Source organism: Anas acuta, chromosome 2 (genome assembly GCF_963932015.1).
Source record: "Anas acuta chromosome 2, bAnaAcu1.1, whole genome shotgun sequence".
Classification (NCBI taxonomy): domain Eukaryota; kingdom Metazoa; phylum Chordata; class Aves; order Anseriformes; family Anatidae; genus Anas; species Anas acuta.
Window position 1 is genome coordinate 116,020,541 of NC_088980.1, and position 20,170 is coordinate 116,040,710.

The 20,170-nt window shown below is 39.8% G+C and overlaps 1 protein-coding gene across 6 annotated transcripts in view; it reads left to right on the plus strand.

The window, feature by feature from the left end:
- The first annotated feature begins 5,221 nt into the window (after window positions 1–5,221).
- CHST9 (carbohydrate sulfotransferase 9) overlaps window positions 5,222–20,170 on the plus strand; it is a 97,121-nt gene continuing 82,172 nt past the window's right edge. For 2 of the 6 annotated variants that reach the window (XM_068671818.1, XM_068671821.1), the window contains exons 1-2: window positions 5,443–5,582; window positions 11,736–11,949. In XM_068671818.1, coding sequence (XP_068527919.1) covers window positions 11,850–11,949 — 100 coding nt within the window. In that variant the 5' untranslated portion in view covers window positions 5,443–5,582; window positions 11,736–11,849. Of the gene's footprint in view, window positions 5,357–5,442; window positions 5,583–10,398; window positions 10,902–11,735; window positions 11,950–20,170 lie in introns of those variants that run through there. The other 4 variants (XM_068671819.1, XM_068671820.1, XM_068671827.1 and 1 more) reach the window with 4 other exon arrangements.

Here is a 20,170-nt window from a genome sequence, read left to right on the forward strand (position 1 = left end):
TTTCAACATGTAATACAGTGCTGACTCTGGTAAATATAACTGTGTAGTGTTTCATTTCATTCAATTGTCCTTTATCTGTGCTTCAGCTGCCAGATTGTCATGTCACCATATTTCTGCTCTTTATTTCAGGTATTTTAGGATGGAAGAGGAACCATAACACTAACACTAGAATGACATATTTAATGTTATGGTGTCTTGTTTCAACAGATTGTGAATCACTTTGGAGGCACACTCAGTTGCATGTATCAGTTTGTTTCTCTGTCGATTTATATAGACAGCTTGTCAACAGATGTTGAATCAGTGCAGAACTTTCTTCTATCAAGGCAGCTGTTGTGAGAAAGGGTATTTTGTTTGTATCACATTTAGGGGATGTGTAGTGACCAACGCATAATAGTCAGATTTTTCTTCTCTGACTTTAAGTAATTATATAAAAGACAATAAAATTGCTCTATGACATTTTTAAAAACTGTATAATGTCTAAGAGCAATCAGTTGTAGCTAAGAAATACAGATTTTATAGTGAAGATAAAGACTATTTGTTAATATTCTATAAGTAAAAAGGAAAATGATAAAAAAAAAGATTAAAACAAAACAAAACATAGAATGCATCCTTTAAGATGTTTAAAAAGGCATTAAAATCAAACAGTTATGAAATTCCCAATTAATTTTGTGTGAACACCACAATACCCGTAACTGAAACACCAAAGAGACTGTCTCCCAGTTAGGCACTCTAACAATAAGCTATTATTCTCTAGGAGGTACCATAATCAAGCATTATTTCAGAGAACAAAGATAAACACCCCCTTTTTTCTAGGAGTAGGCAGAATAGAAATTATCAAGTTACATAGCTTTTACAGTCACTGTTTAAAAGCCCTGGAAAAACAGTTCTTTCTTGGAATTTTCTCATGAAAATGATGAAGGCTTCCAGAGGAATGTCCATCTTTCACAAACCTCATTTCAATAGAAAACCAACCTTCTGATGCTTGGTAAGGACCTCATTCACTCATTCATTGATTCTGTGATTCAGGAGTAGGTTAGCAATCATCAGAGTGAGAGAACTAATATTTGGTGAAACTGTGACCTCCAGGTTTTCAGATGGTCTGTCCAGGAAGACTGCACTCAAGTAGGATGGTAGTACAGGAGGCCTGTAATCCAACCTCCAGCACAAGGCTATGGGATCAGGCCATGTTGCTCAGGGTTTTATTTAGTCTTGTGTTGAAAACCTCCAAGGATGGAGACTACAAAACTGATATGTTTGATCTAAATTGTTGTGGTGGTTTTACCGTGCTAGGCAGATAAACACCACAGCCTCTCTCTCACTTTTGTACACAATTGTCTCACAATTGTACATGCATCATATAATGATACATGAGAATATAGAAAATACCATGCTCACCAGTGCTAGCACAAGGGGATTAAAAGAACAGGAGATACTCTTAACCTTCCTGGACACACCTGTGTCTGGAAGGCTTCGCCATTCTTTTAAATACAGAATGGATTCCCCTTTTTCAAAAAATCAATTTTCAGGACATCCTGAGGCATTTTCCAGCAGTGCAGCACTTGACATGATAGTAGCTGCCATTTGAAGAACATTTTAGAATTAGGGTAAGATAACACACTAGCCTTCAGTAAAAAGAAGGCAACTACTGTTCTCTTTTGGCCTTCCTTTGAGACTGGAGCCCATTAAATAGCTTCCCAGTTAACTTACTGAAGTATTTAAGTCAAGTTGTGGAGTTCTTGTTTTGTTTTTTGTTTTTCTTTTTTCTTTTTAAGATACTTCTTAAAAAATGAAACTTTTTAATAGCCGAAGAACAGGCAATTTGAATTGCCTAATATTTTTGAATGAGCACACAACTTGCTTTGAAAGGCTTTGTTAATTACCCCAGCATAGCAGTTACTGAGCAAATGAATTTTATACCAAGCTTCTAGCAGGCTTTTTTTTTTTTCTTCATTTTAAATAAACAAGCAAATGCCCCATAGCAATGCTTACTAGAGGCAAATTTTAGCCTCCGAACTGAGAAAAGGAGAATGTTGTAGGTGGTGTATTTCTAGCTAATTAGCTGAAAATTAAAAAAGCTCAAGGAATTAAAATAGAACTACTTGCTGAATGGTTTATGCCCTCGAGTAAAAGACACCTTCATTATGATAAAATGCTTTTAATCACCAAAGGCTTCTATAATTGGATCTATATCAATATACAGCACACACCACGGAAAGATGCAATACTGGTGTGGTCCATGCTGAAATTTAGTGAGGTAAATGATAGTGGCACTGTAGTGGAATAGTGGAATGAATTTGCCTAAACTAGAAATATCTGAAGGTCTAATCCTTCCCCTTTGGAAAATGATCAGGCCAAATGCACAGCTTTTTCACATCTGATACGTGAGTCATGCATTTTATATTAAAGTTTTCTTAAAAATAAAAATCTGTGACTTCTGATTCTTTAAAATGTGTATACATGTGTAGGTGGCTGAGCTAGCTTTGCTAAAAACTGAAAAATGTCAACTGGAAACTTGACATTTGAGCTGCATGGAAAGTTAAGTTAGAGCAAGGGATTTCCTGGCAGTTCACAACAATGGCACACATGGTTTCTGTCTCACATCTTATGGGGAAATGATCTGAACACCCACGGGGTATATGGGGGGCTAACACAGTATGCACCAGCACAGAGAACTAGCGAATGCAGGTAACTGACCTGATCCTACACTAAACTTGCCTCCATGGCTGTCACTATTGAGCACTATGTTTTCTATGAAAACATAGAAAACGGTTTAAGCCCTCAAGTAAAAGACACCTTTGTTATGATAAAATGCTAATCACCTTCATTATGATAAAATACTTATTTTTATGAAAACATAGAAAACATGCTTAAAGAGTCTACTTGGTTTTACTGTAAGGATGTATTTATTTCAGCAACATGAACTGTAATTTTGGGCAGGTTTCATTTTCAGTTCACAACCTGTTATCTTTCTTCTGTAACTGCAATGACTACTCATATTACTGTGAGTAGCATCACCACCATCACCACTATCCCACTCCCATTAGATGATTATTTTGTTACTTTAACCATTGAGCTGCTGTCTGCAGGAAACACATATAGAAGAAACATGCAGAAACCTGAGTAGTATAGGTTTTCTGAAGCAGTCACTAGCTCTGTAGCAGTCCAGCTGACTCAGACAGACTGACGCCACCCTTTTGTAATTCATTTCTTTTTTTCTATGTGTCAGGCTTCAGAAGGTGCTGATTACATTTATGCAGTTAATAAGCTTCCTAATTCAGTGTCTAATTTCACCAGCATGTTGCATTTTTAATCTTGTAAAGGTTCTTAAATACATCGTTGGAATATGTCCTCTGCACTAGAAGAACCTGTAGTGGAACAAGTATTATATAAACTAAAAGTACTTCTTTTTTATTGAATTGTAAAATGAGACTTGGATTTATCCCAAAGCAGTTAATTTATTCCTTTAACTGAACAACAAAAAAAAATCAAGACATCTGATCTTTTCAGTGTTATATATAACTTTAATCAGTTGATGGGTACAGCCCGTGAGTAGATCAATCTGAAGAAATACGCTTGCAGCATGTACTTATTGAGTGAAATTAAATCTACAATACTCCTAAGGTTAATCTGTATTGCCTTATTAGAAGCTTCAATGACCTTCATTACAATTTTCAGAGCATAATACCTCAGGAAACTAAAATTCAGGAGACGTTGTTTTTCTCTAAAATCTCACTGGCCATGAGTGACTAACAGGTATAGAATTTAAAAGTGAGGATGCATTTTTTGTTAGGGCAGATGGTTATCATAACATTGTACACCTGTCAGGTTGCCTAAAAGGGACTGCTCAACTCTTGTGAAATAGCAAAAAATTGGCATATTCTGCTATTAAACCAATTTCCATCCCTCCTCCCCCTCTGTTTATTTGTACCAGGGAGCCAGACAAGCTGCACGTGTGGCAGTGCAAGGGACTGCTTTTACTTACCAGAACTTTAAAAGTGGATCGATGGCTGGCTTTAAAGAATAAGAATGAAACATCTTTGCTCTCTGGATTTGCTCTCAGCTGCTAGCCTCTATAATGAACTGTGACTAGGGAGGTCCTTGAGTGAGATAAGAGATAAAATTTACAGTACTGTGGGTGAGGCAATATGTACTCACACAACTCAGACTAAGCAGGAGCAGGCTGGCTTAATGCCTGGTTTGGAAACCCATAAGGAACAATGCTGTGCACAGGTCTTGGCTGCCTTTGGTTGCTTCAGACCCTGAAGCACTTTTCTGTGAATGTGCGTTATCCCCAGTGTCTAAGCTCTGGTTGGGGTAATTACACTCTGCTTAGTTAACCCCCCGTTGAAATCTGAGCAGCACACAGCTCTTTATTACCAGCTCTGAACCACTGTCTTGGGCTGGTTGGTGATGTTCATCTTCATGTCAAAGTTGGTTGTGCTTGGTTGATTGGAGAAGTGATCCCTTTGTGCTAGCTGTAACAGTGCACAAGATGGTTTGATAGCTTTTAAAATAAAAGATGTGCAAAAATGTGAAGATATGTTACTGTTATATCAAGAAAGGGCTTGTGCTGTAAGTGAGCAATGGGTCTGTAATACAGGGAGTAATTCTAGGAACATGCAGTCTAGCAATGAAGTGAAATGCCTGAAGGGGAGAGAGCTGTATAAAAGTGGCTTGAGAATATCTCTAGAAAATCAGAGCTCCTCTGTGTTTACCCCATTACAAACAGGAACTAGAGCATGTCCTTGAAAAAAACATAAGTGAAGCAACGTGCCAGTTAAAGAGAGACAATATCATTTGTCTGCACGGCTGGACTATTGTCACAATAAGCTGATAACGTTTGCAAAGCACATCTGAAGTGTTAAGAAACACTAGTTAAATATTTTTATCTATCACAGTGTCTCCCACAGATGACAAAGTTTTTACTTTGGAATACTACCTGTTTCGGTAGCTAACTCCAGCTATGACTTGCCTCTACCTGGCAGCTTAGACGCGTTTATTTGCTGGCTTTGGGAGAACCTACCTCTGGATATGTAACAGCAAACAAAACCTGTTAGCAAAGCGCTTAATCTCAGGGGCGTTCTGAGGCAGGAACGGCGAGAAGCTCTTTGTTTAATGACACAGGTTTTGCACACACACAGGCGGAGGAGAGGGCAAGCGGGTGAGCAAACACGGCATTTACCTGCCCTCACAGAGATTCACCCCCCAAGGCGCCAGCGGGGTTCCCCCCCTTCAGGCGGGGGCCCCATCCCAGCCTCCCCATCCTCAAAGTTTTGCGGTGAAACTTTGTGCCTCCCCACCGCTACGGGCACGCCTCCCGCCCGGTAGTAGGAGCGCGGCGCTCCGAAGCGGGCAGGTAAAAGGGGTGGCGCGGGGGCGGCGGGGCCGGGCGGGGCGCACCGGGGCGGGGCGCGGAGGCCGCCTCCGCCCCGGTCGGCGAGGCGGGTGGGCTTGTTTGGGGGCTTGCTTCCTGACCCTGCAAGCAGCCTGTTTCTTAACGCGGCGCTCCGCTGCCGCCCAGCCCTGGGGTGCCGGGTGTTTTACTAGCGGGAGGAGGCAGCAGACGGATCGTGGCCGCCTCGGTATGTTTTCACCCTGGGGGATGGGGGTGGCCCGGGGCGAGAGCTTGCTTCGTCTGCTGCGGGTCTACCGGGGCGCTTCGCCTTCCCGGGGCCGCCGTGGTGGTAAGGGGCTCTCGCTCACGGGACCGGCTGCCGAGGGATGGCTCCCTACGGAGATGGAGGGTTGTGGGTTGTTTCAGGAGCGGGGCGCTCTGGAGCGTCCCCCAGAAGTTCAGTGGAAACCTATTACTCCCCTGTCGCGGTATTGTGCGAGGGAGCGCTCCGCAAAAGAAGCAACTTTTCTGCTGACTACTCTTCCTTCCTTCCCCCCCCCCCCCCCCCTTCACAGTCATCACACGAGAAATCGGGAATTCAGGGCATATCTATTAAATTAAAAAATAAATAAATAAATAGTAGCATTGTCTGTGCGTTTTCAAGCAGTAACATGAGTGATTAGGGCAACCAGACTGCAAGACTGGCATGCTGAAAACACTTTGTTTCACTGCGGTCAATAAACAAGGTCTTATAATTTAATTACATGAAAGAAGAAAAAAAGAAAGAAAGAAAGAAAAAAGACTGTTGAAGGTTTTTTTTTTTTTAATTCCCCAATCTTAAGTGGGGAAATGGGGGAGTCCATCTCCAACCTTGCCTATACGATTCAGAGGCATCAAGTTGCTGTCTCGCAAGCTGTTTCTGTCTTACTTTCCATAATCCATGTGACTTTCACAGGACTGCTCACTGTCCTTCAGGCAGGTGAGAGCTAAGCATGCCAAACACGTCTTTGTGTGCTCAGGTACAGTAGGTGCAGTCCTGACTGGGAGCTATTATGGAAAATGATAAAGCCTTTATTCTTTTTGAAGTGAGGATGTGTCCTGGTCTGTAGAATGAAACCAAGAGTATTGAATATTTTGATAAACTGGTAAAGTTCCAAACCTGTAATTTTCACTATTACTGGAGTGTTTTTGTGTTCTTTAAGCAAGCAGAACTTTTCACAAAGCTGATACGTTAACCTACACACTCATGTGTAGGACAGCTCTGCATTTATCTGTTGTTAACATGAGCACAGCTTTTGTTTATTGTGTAAAGTAAAATTACTGCAGCTTTCTATTAACTACAAGCTAATTAACTGGACAGTTACTGTGTGGATTAAACTAATATCATCTGAAGCTCAAGAGGATTTAAGGTTGACAGGTAGGACCAGGTTAGTGTCCATAATTCTACATGATCTCAAAAGTAATGTGGCTACCATGGGCTGGTTTCAGTCACCTGATACAATTCATATGGGAATTTTTAATGGCATCAGAAACCAATACATGCTCTGTTAGTAAAATGAGTCTTATTTTTATATATTACTTCATTAAGAGTTTTTTCTTTGGAAAAATATTGAAGGGGTAATAAGAAGCAGGCTTTAATATATTAAAGTGGCCAAATCGAAAGCAAAACATATTTACTGTGCCACATTATTCATTTTGTATAACATATTGTATGCTATAAAGTGCATTAATATGCACTTAATATGCATTAATAACAAAACATAATTTCTTTAGCAGCATTGAGGTTTTATATGTAACAAGGGAGAGTAAAGTAGAAAAATGCTAAATATGTGCAACTTGACTGGTGGGAAGTTGCTCTGGTGATGTTGATGTTTGGAATTTTCTGATTATTCTTGAAACTTTAATTTTAAGATTTTTTTTTTCTTTTTGAAGGGGATTTATTGTTTCAGGATTTTCAGTGGGCAAGGGAAGGATGCTTACTTTAAGCAGTTTTCTTCTCAAAGAAATCTACATATTTTCATACAGAAGATTCCATTTTATATAAATATATATGTATTTCAGATACGTATTTCATACAACAGGTTTCATTGTTTTTCTTACAGAACTCTAACAAAATTCTCTTAACCTGATTTGCGAGGCTGGTAAGTAGTAATCTGTTATTGCCAGTGGAAAAAGTTGTGCAGGCCAGATGGTGTCTTCAGTTACACTTATAAGAAGGCTGTGTCCAAGTGTCTCTGGAGGCTGAGAAGTTGCTGAGGTATGGAGGCAGGGCTGATGTATCAGTGGCCTGACTGTTAGATTATAAAGGGAGACACTGGTTATCTGCCTTCGAGCCACCAGGTACTGATATACTGGCTGTCATGAGATGGGAGAGAAACTCATCACTGCCCTGCCCACTGCTTAGCCCTTGTAGTGAAGTCTGGCAGACTTCTAACCTTTTTGACCCTCAAGTAGATTCCTATGGATTGAAAGGGCAACATTATGAAACTTTTTTTTTTTTTTCTTTTTTTTCCCCTCACTCCTGTGAATTTGTTCAGCAGGACTGTTTGGTTATCTTGATTCGATTATGCATTTAATTCAAATTTCTCTAAAACTTTGACTTCACCCAACCATAATTCTCTGCATAACTTGTTGGAGAGAGAAAAGAGCAAATACTGTATATTTATTCCTAGCAACTATTGGGATAAACCAGAACAAAGAATAGCACTGCCTTATAAGAAGAACTTTGCAAGCATTGTTAAGAGCTAGGGCTGTACCTCATGTTGTTGTGAAGCCAGAGAGTTGAGGTGTGGAGAGTGGAAAGGTGATCCCGGAGGATACTCATGAAGTAGGACACAAGCTAATGGATGAGAAGTGAGGGAGGAGGGGGAGCGGTGAAGTGAGAAGATACCCTTGTATCCTTTCGCTGACTGTGCTGAAAGTAGCCTGGGCGGGTGTCCAGCAGGACATTCCTTGGCGCAAAATTATCCTGCCATGATACTCCTGTAGAGGCATCAGGAAATGTGTTGCTTCTTGGGGATAAAAAGAAAAGAAAGAAGGAAAAAATGATGTGTGGGCTGTGAAGGGTTGCAGTAGCTTAGTGTGCTATTTCTCATTTTCCTTTATTAACTCAGGTGTGTCCTCGGAGATGCTGAGTGAGTGGGAATTTGTGGTAACCCACAGTAACATGAATGCTTTGACCATTATAAGGAGCATCTATTTATTCACTGCTGGCTAACCACTAATCATGATCATCCTTTTTCAGGTGGAGGAAAAAAGTATGGAGGGGAATTAAAAAGAGGAATAATACATTGCCTCAAACTACTTAGAAACCCTTCTGTATTTGATTTTAGAGCTAGGTGATGGCAAAGGGAATAGTCTCAAGGAACTATTAAGTTAGCCAAATGTACTACAACCAAGAACCACTGGTTTTGTGTGGTCTAGAATAACAGGAAGCCAGGAATGGTATTTGAGTGCTAGAGATGCATCTCCTCAGCTGCAGGTGTATTTGCTTGCCAGGTAGAGAAGGGTGGATGATGTACTGAAATAAAGAAGTATGCCAAAAGCAGGATATGAACTCTTACTCATTTTGGGGGTGGCTGTGCTATTTCATTTGCTTGTGTTGGCCCTGTGCAGGAATTTGCACCTTTGAACAGAACCCAAAACACAAACGGGAAAAATGCAGGGGTTTTACATTAGTGGAATGTGGATTCCTGAAACTCTTAAATTTGACAATGGAGTTAAGCAATTTAGCCTCAGAAGTGAATAACTATAAATTTGTCAAGTTTCTAATTGTTGCTGCAAAGAGCTTTGTGTTGCCAACACAACATTGTGTTGCATGTACTGTTTTTGTCTGCTGTTCTCTCTCCATACATGATAGGAACAGTATGTAGCAATCTCTCTCAAAAAGTTGAAAGGACTTGAAATTTTATAGGGTGCAAGCATCCCTAACATGTTCCCTTTGCAAGCTTGAGTTGGAATGGCACATTAGGGTCCATACCTCCAAAGAGATGAGGAGAGGTTAAGCTAAAGAAAAACTTGATTTCATCGTAGCTGAGAGAGTCATAGCAGTTAGGTTGTATTAGTTATCCTGAAGTAACCATCCTATCCAGTATATCAAACTACTGCCCAGTAGAGCAATCTGGACCAGGACCGAGGGCAAAGAAAGATCTACAGCTTAACTGGGATGCTAGGCTTCCACGTGGATAGTACTGATCTCCTCTGAAAATACTTAGGTTGAAAGCAATTGATTATTTGCTCTTCCCTTGCAGCCACAAAGGAGCATTCATCTTGATTAAAGAATATTTGCAGATATTTCCACTTTGCCAGGATGCTGGGAGTGTTTTCCACGACCGTTGCATTTTAATGCTGAAAGAGCAAATTTGTCAGTGTTGTGTGGCCATTTTTCAAGTTCTACTAGAAGACTACTGGACTCGGACTTTTTTTTAATGCAACTATCACTTTTTCTGTATGTGGGTTACAAATCACTGTATTAAATAAATTAAACTACTTATTCAAGCTGAAAAGCCTTTAAAAATATTATAAGGTAGCAGAATAGGTTTACATTCTGGGTGGGTTTGATCTATTTAGAGTCTAACCAATGCTGAAGTAGGTATTCTTATTTAAAGCTAATCTTAAAATGTAGCCAACGCATAAATAATACAGTTTCATGTAAACTAAATTAAACTAATTGCAAGAAACCTGAAAACTTGATACAAAGATAAATGTAACGACTGATGGTGGAGTAGGATGTTTTTTTTCTTGGTGTTCTTTTGTAGTTTAAAGAGGTATTAAAACACTTTTTTTTAAAAACAAACTTTTATCCTCTCAAAACAAAAACTACCCTAGTAGAAAAACCTCTTTATTTTTTTTTTTTTTTTTTTTTTTATATTAACAGACTAAATTGCTTGCTACTGCTCCTGGTTTCTACTGTGCATCCAAAAGATGATAATACAGGGCTTGCAGGTGGTGCTGCCTGCAGTCATGATGGTGCTTGGGCAAGGTCAGCTCTATATCCTGTGCCAGCATGTGTCACAGATGCATATAATGGGTGGTACTGCTAACAGAAAAACTGTAGACACCTGGTTAGGGCTGTAGTTTGACTAAACCGGTGTTTTCTCACTTCATTTGTCAGAAAAGTTCCCATTCCATTGTTTTGTGGAGCAGTTTTTAGTTGGATCAAGTTTCTGAATGTTTCTGTGTGGATGTGTAAGCCCTGCTGCTGGCAGAAGGGGCAGGGCAGTCAGGGTTGATGAGAGCAAGTGGCTGGCAAGAGCTGCAGTGCCAGCCTACACATGTTGGGAATGTCTATGGAGCTGTGTGAGATGCTGAAAGTAGGAAAAAAAAAAAAAGTTCTGAAAAGTTTCAGATGCTTCTTTGTTGGTCTTGAAATCTTTTGCCTCTTAGAAAACATAGTTACTCTGTTCATTCAGCAGCTATTTTTAATGGTATTCCCTGCTAAGCCTTATGTGTATGTGTATTTTTAGAAATTCAGCATGTAAAGATATGACACTGCTGAGCTACTTAAAAATACAAACTTTTCTTGTGGAACGTTCCATACTCTCAGTTTTCAGAATACATGTAACTAGTAAGTGTCTGCATTTTAGTTTTCTGTTTATTTGAATGCACTTGAACTTCTGTTCTGTTCTTTTAATGTTTTTCTCTTTCAAATATTTTTTTTCAATGTACTGTCTTCCTTTAAAAGCTTGACTTGTTCTTTGCTGTAGTTTATGAGACACTTCTATCAGGTGCTCACTTACAGGAGTGTTCAATTTTGTCGAATTTCAGTGTGCGTTTTTTTATCCTTTTACTGTTCAGGCTAGCTTTAACAGCTGCTCTTCAGTTTCTAGTAAACTGCTTTCAAACCAAATGTGTCCTGATTCAGGTTAACAAGTTGGCTTTTTTTTATGCTCTGCAGTGTCTTCTATATACTGTTATAAACTGAGTTTTATGGCCTGTTTATGTCAGGTGTAGGGTGTTAACTAAATTACTTCCTTCTTCTAGGCCCTCTGCTCTTCAAAATAGTAGTCATTTTTGCAAGATCACATTTCCAATGAAGTTAATGTCAAGAATCAGGTTCTTGACAAATCTTTCCCATGTCACAACATAGCTCGTTAAAATGCTGGTCAACTAATTCCCCAAGCATCTTATCTGGGGGCATTAACCATTATGGCAGTGGGTGATGTCCAGTGGTGTGGAGGTGGACTGGTATTTGTAGCCACTTGAAGAGACTTGCTTAAATCCCATCCAAGGGATTTGCTTATATCCTGTATTGACATCGTCAAAATTGTGAACAGCAATCTCAGCATTGGAAATAATTGTTTGTGAGAGATACAGCTTGCATTCAATACACTGGATACAGAGTCTTTGGTGGAGTATAAGAATGTAGCATAAAAACTAGCTGCGTCTGTTATTATTCCAGGTCAGAGTCTCAGGGGAAGAAGTTCACATACTGAAGATGCAGATGCACTGAAGATTTCATAAAAATGAGCCATGCATTATTCTGAAAGCTGAGAAGTAGCCCTCTGATAGGGTCATGAACCTAAGACAAGTCTTTGTGTCGCTACTGATGTTTGGAGTAGCTGGTCTACTCCTCTTCATGTATCTGCAAGCCTGGATTGAAGGACAGCATACAGGTACAGTAGGTTTTTGGTTTTCTTGTGTGTGTGCGTGTTTTGGGGGGGAGGGTGGGGAGGGGCAGGGTCAGCTGCTTTTTTTTTTGTCCTGGTTAAAGTAATTGCATCCATGACTTAAAAAGTGGTTGTCAGACTTGTTTAATATCTACACTTCATACATGCATTAAGAAATAACTTGGATCTCAGGAAAAGATGACCCCAGGTGCCTAATTGTGCTATCAGCTTTGTTTGCGAAAATAAGTGGTGCAAATACGTACTGTGTCCAAGTCCACTTCTGATATAATTCTAGATGCTGATTTTTTTCCTCTGCTTTTTTACACATTTTATGTTGTGTGGCAAAGCAATTCTTGAAGAATTATTGTAATGTTTTGTAGACAAAAGTGGGATTCTAGGTAGCAACACAACTGAATCATTCTAACCCAGTCTCGTGGTGGTGGTGTTGCTGTTAAAGCTGGTTAGATACTGGATATACAAACTTTTTTTTATATGTAGCATCAGTGGCCCATTACAATTTCAGGTAAGTGTTTATTAGCATTGAATAAGGGTTACACTTCTGAGCAGAGTTACTGTTGTGGCAATTTACCATGCTTTAGTTTGCCCCACGGGATGACCTAGATCCCTTTTTGAATTAAACAAGAACATATAATTCACATCAGGCCCTGCTGGATGCTCAGTTCACTGGACCAGTCCATAGTTAATCTCATGTAAACCCCTATGAAATGTGTGTTGGGTGAATATCCGTAATATCTTCAACACCCACTGTTTTGCTCTGCAGATCTACTTCTGTTGTGCCACCCTATTTGATGGCCTATTCTTGGTTATAGTTCTGTACTTGTTTGCAGTCCTTCTTCAAACCCCTACCCTCTCCTTCTACCCACGCTCCCCCCAAAATATGGAATGATCCCAGTTTGTTAAGAAGTAATGATTTTTATGTCCTCTTGTCTCTATTGCTCAACTTCTATTACCTCTGTAAAACTCTAACTTCATAATATACTGATGCCACTGTGAAGAAATACATTTATAAAACCACATTAGTCTTTTGGTTTTATTGATCTGTGTTTTTATTCTGCATGAGCTGCTAGGCTCTGTTTTAGAGCAGAGAAGTGCAGTTGTGGTGAGGTTCTAGTGTATTATTCCTGCAATTATTTGATGCTGATCTTAACTTTTTTTTTTAAACTAAGTGCAGTGCTCAGTGTTCATGTCGGCTTGTTAATGTTTCTCAGCTGATCATACAACCATGCAATATCTTGAGTTGGAAGGGACCCACGAGGATCATTGAGTACAGCTCCTGGTTCCACACAGGACCACCCAAAAAGCAGACTGTGTGTCTGAGAGCATTGTCCAAATGCTTCTTGAACTCTGACAGGCTTAGTGCTGTGACCACTATCCTGAGGAGCCTGTTCCAGTGCCCAACCACCCTCTGGGTGAAGAACTCTTTCCTAATACCCAGTCTTACCCTCCCCTGTCCCAGCTCTATACCGTTCCCTCGGGTTTACATCTCTGCTGTCATCAGAGAGCAGAGATCATAGAATCATTGAGGCTGGAGAAGAATGCCAAGGTCATCTGGCCCAACCATCCTTGTACCATCAGTGACCCACCACTTAGCCATGTTGAACCCCATCCCATTGGCCTCTGCCCATCAACCCATCCTGTTCAGGTCCCTCTGCAAGGCCTTCCTAACCTTCCAGCAGATTGACACTTTCCCCCCAACTTGGTGTTGTCTGCAACTTACTGAGGCTATGCTCCATTCCCTCATCCAAGTCATCAATAAAGATATTAAAGAGGTTAGTCACAGACATCAGCCTCTGGAGAACACCACTGGTGACCAGTTGCCAGCTGGATTTCACTCTGTTCACCACTACTGTCTGGGCCTGGCCATCCAGACAGCTTTAGCCCTGCAAAGAGTGTACCTGTCCAAGCTGTGGGCTGCCAGCTTCTCCAGGAGAATACTGTGGGAGACCCATGTCAAAGGCTTTGCTGAAGTCTAGGTAGACTATATCAACAGCTTTTCTCTAATTTACCAGGCAGATCACCCAGTCATAGAAGGAGATGAGATTGGTCAGGCAGGACTTACCTTTTGTGAAGCCGTGTTGGCTGGGCTTGATCCCCTGGTTGTCTTCCATATGCTGTGTGAATGCACTCAAGATGATCTTTTCCATAAACTTCCCTAGGTCAAGGTAAACCAAAGTCAGGCTGACAGGACTGTAGTTCTCCAGATTCTCCTTACCACTGTTCTTATAGATGGGCATAAGATTAGCAAATCTCCAGTCATCTGGGACCTCTCCAAATGACTATGAGTGCTGATAGATGGCAGAAAGCAACCCAGCAATCACATCCGACAGTTCCTTCAGCGCCCTTGGGTGAATCCCATCTGGCCCCATAGACTTGTGACAGCCCAGGTGAGGCTGCAGGTCTCTAACTCTTTCCACCTGAACTATGGGGGGTTTCCTCTGCTCCTCATCCCAGATTTCCAGGTCAGGAGGCTGAGTACCTTGAGGATAAGTGGTCTGACTAGTAAAGATGGATGTAAAGACATTAAGAACCTCAGCCTTTCCCATATCCTCAGTAGTCATGTTCCCACTGCATCCAGTAAAGTATGGAGATCAGCATCTGCCCCTCTGCTCTGCTCATGAGGGAACTGCCGGCCACCATGAGGCCTCCCCTCAATGTCCTCTTCGCTGAACAAATCAAGGGACCTCAGCCAATCCTCATACGTCTTGCCCTCTAGACCCTTCACCATCTTTGTAGCCTTCCTTTGGATACTCTCTAATAGTTTTGTGTCCTTATATTGTGGTGCCCCAAACTGCACACAGTACTCAAGGTGAGGCTGCACCAGCACAGAGCAGAGCTGGACAATCCCTTCCCTCAACAGCTAGCCATGTCGTGCCTGATGCACCCCAGGGTACTGTTGGCCCTTTTGGCTGCCAGGGTACACTCCACTTAATGTCAACCAGAACCCCCAGGTCCCTTTCCACAGGACTGCTTTCCAGCCTCTTGTCCCCCAGTTTGTATGTAAAGCCAGGGTTGGAATCCCAGGTGTGGAATCCAGTGCTTGCTGTTTTTGAACTTCATGCAGCAGTTGATGATTGCCTAACCCTCTAATTTGACAAGATCTCTCTGCAAGGCTTCTCTACCCTTAAGGGAGTAGATAGCTTCCCCCAATTTAGCGTGGTCTGCAAACTTAATACACCTTCAAGTCCTGTATCCCAGTCATTTATGAAAACTCTGAAGAGAACTGGCCCCAAAATGGAGCCCTGTTGCAAGTAATAGTGTATTTACAAGCTTATATTAAACAAAACTGTTAAAAGAGTTAAATTGACTGGCATTGGAAAGGTTCCCATGTAATCAAGTGTTGACAGGAGGTTGTTTACAGAAACAGAGCTTGCAGTGGAAGTCTGCCTTGAAAAATCTTTACTGTTGTTGGGTATGTTAAGGGCAGATATCCTTGCTTTCAAGGTAGTTCAGGAATGTAGATGATGACTGTAGATTATTGATTTATTTACTTGCTGACATTCTTTACATTCCTTGCATCTTTTGTCCTGTAATTAACCTTTTTTTTCATGCAGTGCTCCTTGTTACCATTTCTCACTGTTCCCCTCCTTCCTTCCCTTTCACTCTCCATTTTCATTTTCTCTGTGTGTGCGTACTATTAAAAAGAAACAGTGAAAAACAAAAAAAGAATTAGATAATACGTTCTTTTAGGCAATCAGATGCTTTCTTTGGGGGGTTCTCTTTGATGTATTGCCATAATCTTCATCAGGAGAGAAGTTTTCCTGATGAAAATATCATTTCCATGTGAAAATATTTCCATAACAAAATAGAAACTAACGGAGAATAACAGAAAGGGTTAGTGAGCTTAAAATGTGATTTCAGTTTTGAGTGCCCTTTTATCTCGCTGGACTGCTGTTTTGACAGCACTTCAGCAGGATTCAAAAAATGAATTTTGGCACTCTTGGCAGTGACTAGGTCATATGAATCAGAATGAGCATGGAGAAAAATCATTCTTTGGTGTCTGCTGTTGCATGCATGTCTTCCAATTTAAAATGTGGAAAGACATTCTTTTTTTTTTTATTTCAAATACCTGTATCTCTTCTAAATATTCTGCAGCTCAATTCTCTCATGATTTTTATCCCCCTTTCCTGGTTGCTGCCTTAAGAGTTTCTATGAAATAAAGCACATTTGCATATTCACAATATACCTTAGTTTGTGGGTACTCTCCTTTTCTGCTGTGTTTTTCATATTTCTGTGTGTTGTACACTATAGCTTTTTTGAGGATGATCTGTGTCTGGAGAATCCCAAATTTATGAGCATCTTTATAAGAATTTTATGTCCTCTTCTGTGAGTTGCTAGTTGCACAGCTGTAAGACAGTTTTAATCTACAAGTGGCTGAGTGTGTGATTTGATGTTCTGCTAAGAAATGGAAAGTGTTCCTTGTGTTTCTCAACTGCTATGCCACAAGACAATAGAGACAAGTCTTCATTGTAAGCATGACTATTTTTATCTTCCATACTCAAGACCAACAACAATCATTTTTGCATTTGGTTGTTGAAGCATGGAAAGCTGGCTACCTTTGAGTTTAGGAACATAATGTATGTATTTTGCACCAGAGGGTTGCTGTTGATTACCACATATTCCTATGAATGTCTGACTCTATAAATCAAAATCATTGGAAGAGATGCTAGATTTTATTTGATTACTGTTTATAATGTTCATACTTATTTCTCAGATTCTCATAGTTGTGATATAATTCCCAGTCAGATATAGATTTTGTGGGGAATTAGAAAATTGTATAGTAATATGCTGTTGTATTAATCAATTTACTTTCACGCTCACTGTTTGTGTTACCACATTTTGTCTTTCTAGCTGTTCATAATTTTTCACACTGGACCTAATGCCACTATTGTATAGTTTAACTTCTTTTTCTCCTTTTGGCCATCTTCTTTCAACTAGCTGTTCACATCTCTAAGACCTCTGTTATGATTTGATTCCACTTTTTGTCTTATATCCTTGTTGATCTGGTCTTCTCTAAGCAAGTTTGTTGTTTTTCTTTTTGTTTGTTTTCCCCAATTTACTTCTGCAAACTTCCCTTCTCACTTACTTTTACCTAACCTATGAATCTGCCATCCTGTCCACCTACTTCAGGTGTACCTGTAGGCTCAGCACAGCCATGTCTCCTTCCTACCGTGCTTGGCCTCTTCAGGTTAATTCTGGTCACAGTCACCATCTCTATTTTTTTTTTTAATTTTATTAATTTTTTTATTATATTAAAATAAAATAAAAAAACACCATATCTTGCATTTGTAGATGCTTAAGAAGCACCTCTTAATTATATGGTGGTCCTTTCTGATGGCTTTTTACAGAGATTAGCAAACTGAAAGGACAGGCGAGTTCCTTGGCTTGGTACAGTGCATGGAGCATATAAAGACAGGATGATATAACCTTACTTGGATGTTGCAACATTCTTCTGCTGGGCTTCTTCAGTTCATCTCAATGGAATAATAGGAAACAGACTTCTCGAGCAGTTTGAGACATGGCTGTAAACACATACAGACTTTATTTGATTGAAAACTTCACTGACATCAACAATGATCATGTAACATACATTTATGTTCTGACTACAACATATATGTAAATATATTCATTTATATATGTTCAAATATAAAAATGAAATTTGTATAAATTCAATTTAATCTTACAGCTTTACTAGACAGTTTCCCATACTGTCTTACATTGTTCACTGAGAGCATTAAACACTGTGGTATTGATGAAAAGTCAATTGCCATTTATTGCGTGTTTAATAATTTCCAGCAGTATTAATCTCATACAGGAGGCAAATTTAAGGGTCTTCCATAGTTGAAGTTGAGTTTTATATCATCAATCACTTGAATTAAGGTGTGTGAGTGTGCAAAGCACACTTGCATTTTAACCCTTCTACATTAGAGATGTGAATTAGACTTTAAGTTAGGCATTCAGATGTACTTCAAAACTTTTTTTTGGTGGCTGATGTGATTTGCCATGGCTGATTACTACAAAATATTCACAAAAATATGCTGTGATTAGACCTGTGTGCTGGGGGTTATGGTTTTCTTCTTTTCTCCTCTTAGTAAATTTCATCTAATTCATTGTTGTGAAGTGTGCGTATTAACTCCATGATTACCAGGAACTCCCTCAGTGTTTCATGAAGTGCAGTATGACTGATAATTCATCTGAAACAAGGCTGAATTGCCCCTGTCGTCCCATAGATTTCTAGTTCCCAAGTGTGGGAAAGTCTGTCTCTTCTTTTTCCCAGCAGCTGCGTTTCACCTTAGGGATACTAGCTTTCTTGTGCATGCTTTCTGCTCCCTTTGTGGGCTGCAAGTGTGGTTGTTTTGATTTTGCCCAGGGTCTTTGCAGCACTCTATGGGTGCCCAAACAGCTTTCTGCAGCTTGTGTGCTTTACTGATGCAGGAAAGTTTTGTCCTTTGAGCTCCCGAGTAGCTTCATGGAGACCCCATTCTGGTTCCTTAGGTCACGTATTTCATTTCTGTGAAGAATCTGAACAGAGTTCACTCAAATTGTCTTTAACGATCCCATTTTAAGAAAAATTTGACATTCCATAAGATGACATGAGCTTTCTCAGTTCAGTCTGCTCTTGGTAGCTATCCAAGCTGTATCTGTACGATTTGGCATAAGAGGGTGTGCTTTCTTTCCTGCTTTCCTAGACTTGGTAATTCAAGTGATCTCTTGGGTCATTTGGTTAACTCAGTGAGATACTTTGAGTCTGTGGAGCTTCTTCCTTATCTTGACACTCAAAGTAGCAAATGAATGCATGCAACATATGGTAATATTTAGTCTTTGCTGTTTGTGTGGATTTATATCTATCTATCTATATGTATGTATGTATATATATAAATTTAAACCTTGCCTAAATGGAGCAACATTGATGTGGCTTACAGGGTAATTCATATGTAATGAATTGCAGAGGCAACAGTTTACTCGAAGTAGTAGTTTTGCCAGAGGGTCCTCAGTAAATGCAATATACTAAAAATGGTTGTAAATGAAAGAAAAGGAGCCTGATCAATAACGGATATTAATCATGATTAATCTAGTTGTTCTAGTAACTGAAATATTTCTGTTACAGAAGTCTTGGGTAGTTTGCCTGAGGCTTGCTAACAGTTGAAGAATGCCACCAGTATGGGAAAGCAATTCTTCCTGGTTTACAATGCCTGACTATCAGTGAGGCTGTTCTAATAAGGCTGTGTGTTCAGGCTTTACTCTTCTCATCAAGATACATGGTTTTCTCTGTGTGTTTCACCTCCCCCTCCCCCCCCGCCATTACTGGCTTGAAGCACAAAAGAAAGATGCTTCTTGGTGAGTGGTTTTATTGTTCTTGAAGTCCCAGAAATACAAAATTTTAGTAGGTGAATTTTCACTGTATAGCTTAAGAGTTGTCATTGTTCCCCACCTCCTTAAATGGGTTTAAACTATATAGAGAAAACAGTTCTTTTTTGTGGAGGAACTGATACTTTGTTGTACCACTGTGATCTAAATATACAAGTAAAAGCTAAATATCAGAAATTATGATTTTCAGAGTTAGTGATTATGACATCTCACCCCATCTTCAGCAGCAGGAAAACAGAGAAATTTTAAGAAAAAGAAATTCAAATGTCACATTGCAGCATATGACATTTAAGACCATGTTTATCTTTTTGTGAGGATGTGCTTCCTAAGTTTGTCTGTTTAGTAGTCCTCAGCCTTGTGGATCAGTTCTTTTTACATTTATCATTCCTATAGATAAGTACCTTCTAATTTTGCTTCCTTAAAAGAAATTCCTGCTGTGATTTTTTTTTTTATTTTTTCTTGAGGGTGTCTCGAAAGAACATTTTTGAGTTGGTGATAAGTTTTAATCCTTTAGTATTTAGCTTTCTTGTTTCAGTGGTGTGAACGAAACTAAACAGGATGAGTTTTTTGGGCCTCCTGTCTGCTGTATGTTCAATAATGTGGTTGAGCAGAAGCTGATGCCATTTTACTTACTGTTTATAAACTTTTGACAACCCACCCATACTCATTAGTACCTAGACCACAGAAGTCTACTTCTAACAATATGTGGCTAGTATCTTAATTGTACTGTGGACACCTTGAAGTATTATTTTTTGCCTGTTCTCAAGCACTTCTGTGTTGAGAGCTTTGTGTAATCATCTTCTCTTTGTAGGTATGTAATTGAACTCACTTCAGAATTTGT